Raw genomic sequence first — 9,224 nt, forward strand, 5'->3', positions numbered from 1 at the left:
CTTGCCCTGTCGGCGAGCCCTGTCAGCACTGCCTGGGCTCTGGCTGTGCGCTGGGAGACCCCTCCAGGGCAGAGGGATGGATACCTGCTCAGCGTGCATGAGGAGGGCTCTTCTGCACCAGCAAGGAACCTGGAAGCAGGGAAGGACAGCACTAATGTCACCCTGGCACAGTTGGAACCAGGGACTTGCTACCTTGTTGAGATCTGGGCAGTAGCTGGACCCTACCGCTCCCTGCAAAAGAACATCACTGGCTGCACAGGTGAGCATCCATACCACTCATGGGTCATTTGGGTGGGAGCACTGCAAGGCGCTCCAGAATGGGGTGGGTATCGGTGTTGGCATCCAGTGAGAGGAGAGGACGGCACCCTGGTCTGGTTCCCGGTGATGATGGCCTGCAGTCATCTCTTGCCTCTTTCAACCTTCTTGTACCACCTGTGCACAGAGCCGCTCACTGGCTGGTTGCTGCTGAGGAAAGCAAGACTCCTCCCCAGAGATAGCTGCATATTCAGAGTTGGATCTTTTTCTCTCTGACTCATGTGTCTGTCTTTCCTTGCAGTTCCTGCTGCGCCGACAAACCTGAACCTTACCAACCCAGGCAGCTCCTCAGAGCTTTACATGTGCTGGAACAAGCCCCCGGGCAGGAGAGACCACTACCGCGTTGTTCTGTATAGCCTCAGTACCCAGAGCAGAGATCAGGTCCAGACCTTGAGTCCAGATGCCCAGAACATCACCTGGACTCACTTGGAGGCAGGCAGCAGGTTTGCTGCGCAGGTCACTGCTGTGAAAGGCTTGTTCAAAGCTTCCTCCACCAATGTCACTCAATGGACACGTGAGTCTGATGGGCTGGGTTGGACCCAGCACTCCACTGTGCCCCAGAGCCTCCATCTGAGCCTTGCAGAATACCCACCACCACCTTCCCCATCCCAGGCTATCCCTGCTGTGCCCCAAGCTTCTACATAGCTGTCCCACCTTTCTGCTCACTGTCCTCACTCCTTCCCAACACAGAGCCAATCCCCCCTACCCACCTCAAAGGTTCTGGGTGTCGCTCCAGCTACAGACCCTGGGGATATTGTGCTCAGAGCCAAGTGCACTGTCTGTCCATTTGTCCCCATGCTTCTCTCTGGGAGGATCTCTGGTGGCCAGCCTGCCCACTGCCCAGTGGAAGGTGGGGGCCAGACTGCTGGTCCAGCACTGCCAGAGCAGGAGGAACCACTGGGCAAACCAGCTGGCTCATGGCACTGAGCATTGAGCAGTGGGACACAGGGGCTGACTGTCTTCCTGTTGCTTTCCAGATCCCTTGGCCCCTACCAACCTCACCCTGGGCAGCCCCTCTGCCTCCATGCTGCAGGCCTCCTGGACAGCAATGGGGCGAGAAGCAGAAGGCTATGTGGTAGATGTCTATGACACAGCCTCCAGCAGTCATGTTGGGCGCATGGTGCTGGGTGGGGATGCCAGGAGTCACATCTTCAGAAACCTGAGCCCCGGCACCCACTACAGCGTGGCAGTGAGGGCCACAGCTGGGCCCTTCCACGCCAGCACCCCCAACCTCACTCACTGCACACGTGAGTATGATACTCTCCTTGCAGCCAGGTCTCCTCCACCAGATCTTCCCCTTTCCAGTTCAAATCAGAGGCCATACTGGTGCAGCCAGATCCTGCCTTTCTCTCCTACCCACACAAGCGCCCAGTGCTCATGTCTTGCTGGATGCAGCATGAGGAGACTGTGCATGACCCTGTGGCCTGGCATGTGTGCATGTCCCTGGTAGCCAACCACAGCCATCCACAGACTCAGGCAGCACCAGGGAGGAGGCAGCTGCCACAGAGTCCAGGGCAAAGCCAGCCCTCAGGACCTCAGGGGCTGACCCACCTCCTGCAGCACAGCTTGGCACAGACATGGAGCATCTCCTTTCCCTCAGCACAGAGGTGGCTCCTGGCAGTGACTTGTGTTTCCTCCCCAGGCCCACTGCCCCCGGCCACTGTGCACTGGATGAGCACGGGGCACCCTGACAGGCTGAGCGCATCCTGGGGAGCCGCGGGCGGGGGGCGAGATGGCTACACCCTGACCCTGTACCACGCACGGCTGGGCACCACGGCGGCTACGACCTCGCTTGGGAGAGACATCCACAACTTCACCTTCACGGGCCTGACCCCAGGATACAAGTACTTCCTGGAAGCCAGTGCCACAGCTGGACCATACCACGCAGCAGCACCCAACATCAGTGGCTGGACACGTGAGTGCCTGGAAGAGTGTCCCTTGCAAGAGGCGTGGGAGATGTTGCACCACAAAGCAGCCCTGAGGAGGGATGGGACATTTACAGGGGACCTGGTGCCTTTGGAGATATGCACACACATGTATGGGTGCTGTTAGTGCAGGGGCACACTGTTACCCTCACAGGCACATGAATGTTCAACTGTAGACTTGCACAAGTACATGCTGATGACATGTAGGGTTGCCCATCCGTGTCCATGCGGAGCCATCCCTCTGCCCATGCTGCCCCATCTTGCTGTATACAGGAGCACTCACACTCACTGAGTCTCCTTCAGCAGGTAGAAGCCACATTACCATAAACGTTCATTAAATGAAACAGCTTAGTACAAGATGCTAATCCACAGTCTTCCCAGGAGAATGGGTCTTTGCTCTGGAGATGGACTAGTCCAGCACTTCCCACCCCCAAGGATTTTAGGGCAGGACAGAGTATAGACGCTGTGCCAGCTCTGCCCAGGCAGCAGCATGCCAGCTGGGTGCTGGAGGACACGTGCACGTAGCAGTGGCAAAGGTGGTCCAGCTGAGGTATGGGGATGAGGGTAACCTGGATGAAGAAGGATTGGCATGTGAGGGACCACAAAGGGTGAGCAGCAGTAGAGGTGAGATGGGATGGGGACAAAAAAAGTGAGGGGGAGGAGTGTGGCATAGGGGGTCTACAAGTCCCAGCCCTCAGGGAGCATTTGTCCTGCTGCACAGTGTCCCATCAAGTGTCTGTTTCCTTCTGCACGGCCTCCAGTCCCTGACATCAGGTCTGGTGACTCCCCAGGCCCACTGCCCCCGGCCGCCGTGCGCTTGCTGAGCACGGGGCACCCTGACAGGCTGAGCGCGTCCTGGGGAGCTGCGGCCGGAGGGCGAGATGGCTACACCCTGACCCTGTACCACACACGGCTGGGCACCACGGCGGCTACAACCTCACTTGGGAGAGACACCCACAACTTCACCTTCACGGGCCTGGCCCCAGGAAGCAAGTATGTGCTGGAGGTGGTGTCCACAGCAGGGTCCTACCAAACACCTGCAGGGAATGTCAGCAACTGGACATGTGAGTACCTTGTTTTCAGGGTGATGCATGCCTTGCTGGGCAGTCATGAAAGCTCATGGCAAACAACATGGCCCTTCTGCCCTTCATGGAAGACCCAGCATCTTGCCTGAACCCAAGGGCACATCAGTGCCATGGCACTAAGCAGGGCTCTGCCCACCCACACCATCAGCTCCACCAGCCTGGATTAAGTCAGCTGCAGCTCCAGGGACTGTGCTTTCGAAGGGGGGCATGGAGGAGGGAGCAGCAAGACAGGAGCATTCACCTTCCCCTCCTCTCTGGCTGGCTAGGTGTTCCTTCCTCACCCATCTCCAGGTGTCTCGCTCCAGCTGGGACAGAACTGTCTGTGCTCAGACAGGCATCACTTTAAGTTTGCAGAAGCTGCTTTTAACTGCCCTCTTCTGTGTGGTGCATCCCTTCTGATGACACTGCCAAGATACCCGGGCAATGTCCTCAGACCCTTCACTGACATGTTCTCCCATCCTGTCTCTCCAGACCCCCTGTCACCCCGTAACGTGTACATGACGAACCAGGGGTATCCCAACAGGCTGAGTGCATCCTGGCGAGCCGAACCCCAAGGACAAGACAGTTACAGGCTCCTCTTGTATCATTCGGGATCAGGTATTGTGGCAGCCAATGTGTCTGTTGGGAAAGGAACCAGCAAATTCACCTTTTCTGGCCTGGCTCCAGGACACAAATACCTGCTGGAAGTGGTGTCCGTGGCAGGGCCCTATGCAGTCTCCGCGGGGAACATCAGTGACTGGACAAGTAAGTGGCAAGAGCTGAAGGTCCTTGCATCATGCATGAGGCTCATCCCTCCCCAGCAGGGTAGGCTCATCACCTGCAGTGGGAAGGGGCAGGCACACACCTAGGACTACTGCCTGGAAGCTGTAGGTACCACCGTAGCAATGGGATCATGGGCTGTGCGAGCCCCGGGTGGAGGGGACAGCAGGGCAATACAGGGCTCCTCCAGACATGGGTGACTGAACAAGAGCAAGGGATCCCATGGCAGTGGTGCTGCTCTGGTAGAGGACACCCACAGCCTGGGAGACCATGAGATCTTACATCCAGGGGGGACACCCCACCATCCCCGCTGCCTTTCTCCCAGGCACTCAGAAAATTTCTGGCATGGGGAATAATGGGAGGCTGGGCTATTTTTATTTTTTTTTTTAAGGAATGTGGAAACTGCAGATAAGCACAATAAGCCTTTTCATGTGCTTTTCCCCACAGTCCCTGCACTTTGCCTGGGGAATCCAGAGGTGTCCCCTCCCACACTCAGCCAGCCCCTGGCAGGGTGCTGGGAGTCATGTGCAGAGCCCCTTCAGTCAGGTCTCTAATGAAACTTGATAATTAGGAGGAGGAAGACCCCATCTTCTTGTCCTCCTCACTCTGCATGTCCTCCAGTTTTTGTTTAAAGGCCATTTCTGGTAGTGGCAGCCAGCAGCTGCAGAAACGTTATCACTGAACATAGGAAGTTTTCCCTCATATTACCCATCTTCTAGTTGTATTTCTACAGGATGGAAGAGAGTACAAGCATGCCAGTAACTCTCCCCTGGTGTGGTTTTATTGTAGCCCCCTCAGTTCCCAAAAACCTCTCTGCGGTGGCTGAAGGGAACAACACAATGCTCATCTCCTGGGACAGTGTCTCTGGACAGCAGGACGACTGCCAGCTGTGGCTGCGGGATCCCAGGAACAGCACGCTGCCCTGGCGACATGTCCTCAGCAGAGGGCAGGTCCAGCACCTTCTCCAGGGGCTGATCCCAGGGAGAAATTACTCCATCTCCTTGAGCTGCGTGGCCGGGCCCTACTGGAGCAGCACCAAACCCTTGGCAGTGCCGATGGGTGGGTATGCATTGCTGTGGGGACATGGGGAGTGCAGGCTGGGAGAGGGAGAAACGACTGAATGACCTCAAGACTGGATCAGTCCTTGGGTGTCAACAGAAGCATGGTAAGTCTTCACGGTGGGAGATAAAGAAAGTCAGCAAGGTAACCCTCTGGTAGCCATCAGCTCCCTAAACTAGCCCCATCATAGAGATTTCCCATCACCTTGTGTCCTGGCTACTTGTGAAGCAAAGCGGTCTCTGCAGAGATCTCTATTGGTCCGCTTCTCCTATAAGATATCTGCTCAGGCTCTGACCCATTGGCTTTTTCCTGTGGCCCTTGGCGTAGAAGGCTCACGGGTTGCAGATTTCCAGCTCTGCTCCTCTCTCATTGACCTAGGGACAGGCAGTAGAGGACCTCAGTGGCTCTGGGCTGATGCATGGGCTGAAGTTGGGATTTCTCTGATCCAGTAAGTTCAGAGCCTGCCATATCTCCTTCACAGAGCCAAACCCAGTAGAGGATGTGCAATGCCTACCGGAGTCAAGGAGCCTTTACTTGAACTGGACCAGCTCTCCTGGAGATGTGGAGGCTTATGAGGTGGTGACAGAGAGACTCTCTCATGGATCTCCCACCTCCAAGTATGTCATGAGCGTTCCTATGAACGAGGCCAGCCTGGAGGGACTGAGGCCAAACTTGTCCTACCGAATTGTTGTGAGCACAGTGGGCATGAACACAATGAGGAGCCAGGCTGTGACTCTGCTCTGCAACACAACAGTGGAGGGTGAGTCCCCTTCTTTCCCATAACCTTGTCACAGACCTCAGGAGAAGACACCCAGTGTTGCTAATTAGACCTGGGAACCCTTTCAGATGCCTGTGAGCCCCATGTGGTCCTGCACTGACCAGCAGTGGGTCAAGGCTCTGGTGCTGGGACCAGTCACAGGCTTAGCAATGTGTGGTGGGTCTGTGAGAGCAGGGACACACTAACAGGTTGTGCTTGCTGGTTCCTCTTTCAGCCCTGCCTCCACCCCTGCGAGCAGACATCTTCCAGGTGGAGGCCAGCTCTACTGTTATAATTTCATCTGATCTGTTCAGTGAAGAGAATGGCCAGATCGAGTATTACGGTGTGATTGCTACCACTAATGATTCATGTAAGTGCCCCTGCACAGCCCAATCTGCAGTGGCTGCCTGGAGGGCAACAGGTCTCCTGGACATCACTTTGGGACTACCACTGTCACCTTCTTCATTCCCCTTCAGTGCTGAAGCCCACTCAGGAAATCATGTCCAGCACATGGTATGACCATTATTATGGGACAGAGGACTCCTACCTGGCTGTGCTACTCCCCAATCCCTTCCATCTGGGCCCCAGGAGCTCCCCTGAAACCTGGCGAGTGCGCAGCAGGTCTCCTGGACATCACTTTGGGACTACCACTGTCACCTTCTTCATTCCCCTTCAGTGCTGAAGCCCACTCAGGAAATCATGTCCAGCACATGGTATGACCATTATTATGGGACAGAGGACTCCTACCTGGCTGTGCTACTCCCCAATCCCTTCCATCTGGGCCCCAGGAGCTCCCCTGAAACCTGGCGAGTGCCAGTGGGAACAGAGGAGTGCGGCCAGTCCAGGGCAAGGTGCAACGGGAAGCTGAAAGCCAACGAACAGTACAGGTGAGAGTTGTCAACGACCCTCCTGAGGGGAAGGGGCTGTACGAGAAAAGGGACTCTCATGTCCCTGCAAGGTGCCACCAGCTCCCTGAATGTCACCTCACCCTCATACTCACCAGATCCCCAGCAGTGGACCCCGGGGGTTGCTCCACCAAGCAGTGTTTGAGGGATGCAAGGGCTGACATGCTGGAGAATATTAGTTTAAGTGGGCAGGGAGAGGGAGTGCAGAAGTGAAAGCTGAGGCTGACAAGGGCTATACTTGTTGCCTTGGGAGGTGGGCAATTCCCCACCTCCAGGATAAGAACTTGATACTGTTATTTGTAGGACTTTTGCATGTGACTCAGAGCCACACGCAGACTTAGGGAGTGCAAAAGTCTGGTTCAGAAACATTAGTTCAAGTTGTGCCTACACAACTTGAGGGGTCAAAGGTTGAGGGTAGAAGATGCACAGGCTAAAGTCCAAGTTCACATACATGGATCACAATATTCATAAATTCAGAGTCTTATTTGACAGTAAATAAAATCCAGGAACATGAATGTATGAGCGTACATATTTTGTTATGAGGTACCTTTGAAATAGTTGATGGTAAAACGGTTTTTCTACTACAAACAAAGAATCATAACTTCTTAATTTAGCAGCTCACAATTTCATGAAACAGGGATCATATCCCCAGGCATTTCTCTGACAAAGAGATCCCCCAGAATCTGGAAGGTTGTCCCATTTCAGTTTGAAGAAACTTACAGCAAGGGTGGCTGACTAGTAATAGAAGTTGCTGAGAAAAGAGAAGGAAAGACCATGAAAGGGTGTGTGTATGAGAGAGAGCTTCACTTTCCACTGTGAGTAAAGTGAGAATTAGATCTACCCTTAAGTTTTGTGGTGAGTGGAGTCAAGGTCCTTAGTGTTGGGTTTGGAGCTGCTGACTCTTCTCCCTTTCTTCTTTTCTGCTTTGCTTTCTCTAATTTTGCTATGTGCAGACTCTGTGCTTACATGAAAAATGTGCATTGATTCTTATAGTGTTGGTTTAGATTTACATGTGTTGCCAAAGAGGGGCTTTTAAGTCAAGCTGCTGTTTGGGGCAGCACTGGCAGAGAATATAGATTGGTGTTAACACTGGGCTGCATCAGGGGAATGGGAAATGTCTGCTTCTCCTGGGAAAAAAGGGAGTTTCCAGATACCCATTCCCTTGGAAATCCCACCTGGAGTAGGATCATCAAGAGCACACAGCTCTTTGGGCTGTTCCTAGGTACAGTATTATCATGCCTGTCAGGAAAACTGTATGATGATGCATTCCCATCCCATGCCCTCCACAGGTGGTGTGATCCCTGGGCTGGCGGGGAGACTCTCCAATTGATTCAGAAGGTTTGAGATTGATTGCCCATCTATTCTTTATTGCTAATCTGACCCTCAAGCATGGCAGGGCAGGCCTTACTCCTGAACCCTAGCAGCTCTGATCTGGCCTTCTGCTCCAGCGAGTACGGCTGAGACAAGGGACAGCCTTGGCACAAGCTTGGTCTGCGTTACAACATATTGGCTCAGACCAAGACCTGCCAGCAGCCTCAAGGGATGTTTAACAGCACAAACACACTGGGATACCCCTCCATGCCCCAAATACTGTCCAGCCAGTATGAGAGTGTGTATGTGCCCTCTCTGCTTCTCAGCTGCCATTTTCATTCCAACATTGACACAGCTAATTCAGAGCCATCAGGCTGTCATTAGTCCACCTACTGTGATTCACTAACATGTACTTAAATGTCCAGTTACTCAGGACTAGAAGATCCTTTTGCACCTCTCCACAGCTTGCTTTCATTTTGGCTGCCCCAAACAACATGTATCCTCAGCCCTCTGTGCTGCTTTCCAAGTTAATCATCAGTCCTGTGGTGAAAAGCAGATACTGCTGACAGCCCATCTCCACTCTGAAAGCCAGCACTTATTTCCTGTCTTTCAGCGAGTTATTTCTCCACAAGCCCTTATCTCTCATGCCATGGCATCTGCAGACTCAGTTTCCAAAGAGGTCTTTGCTCTGGCAGCCGGGTTTGGAGTGCTGCCAGGAGGGACTCACACTGGGCTCCACAAACTCTTGGCTGCTAAAATCCAAAGCTACATTTGAAAGCCTTAGCTTGCATTTAGGGCACAAGAAGACCTACCCTTCCAAGTTACCTGCTCAGAAGGAAGTCAGCTCTGCAGGGGACTGAGAGGCTTGGTGTGCACACTGCTGGGGAGAGGATGTAGGACAGATCTCCACAGGAAAGAGGATGCACCAGACACTCCTGTGTGCATAAGGAAGGGTCTGGGTTCGGTGCTCAGCCCTCCCAGCTGAGGTGCCCTCATTTCAAACAGTTACTTGGGCTCAGCTCATTCAAGTTAACCCAATTAATGGATTGACATGAACTAAGACAATGACTCAGCCCAACTTGATTTTCCCTACTCGCTGTTGTCTTTC

The 9,224-nt window shown here is 53.9% G+C and overlaps 1 protein-coding gene across 1 annotated transcript in view; it reads left to right on the forward strand.

Annotated features, from left to right (window-relative positions):
- Window positions 1-9,224, forward strand: part of LOC104524159 (receptor-type tyrosine-protein phosphatase V-like) — a gene marked incomplete at both ends in the record, with an annotated part of 21,079 nt that overhangs the window by 3,047 nt on the left and 8,808 nt on the right. The window contains 10 exon segments of the mRNA XM_029084716.1: window positions 1-259; window positions 557-829; window positions 1,293-1,562; window positions 1,958-2,230; window positions 3,032-3,304; window positions 3,797-4,069; window positions 4,874-5,143; window positions 5,625-5,903; window positions 6,136-6,270; window positions 6,577-6,787. The exon segment at window positions 1-259 is cut by the window's left edge and continues 18 nt beyond it. Coding sequence (XP_028940549.1) covers window positions 1-259; window positions 557-829; window positions 1,293-1,562; window positions 1,958-2,230; window positions 3,032-3,304; window positions 3,797-4,069; window positions 4,874-5,143; window positions 5,625-5,903; window positions 6,136-6,270; window positions 6,577-6,787 — 2,516 coding nt within the window.

This window comes from Antrostomus carolinensis, unplaced genomic scaffold (genome assembly GCF_000700745.2).
Source record: "Antrostomus carolinensis isolate BGI_N321 unplaced genomic scaffold, ASM70074v2 scaffold44310, whole genome shotgun sequence".
In the NCBI taxonomy this organism is placed as follows: Eukaryota; Metazoa; Chordata; class Aves; order Caprimulgiformes; family Caprimulgidae; genus Antrostomus; species Antrostomus carolinensis.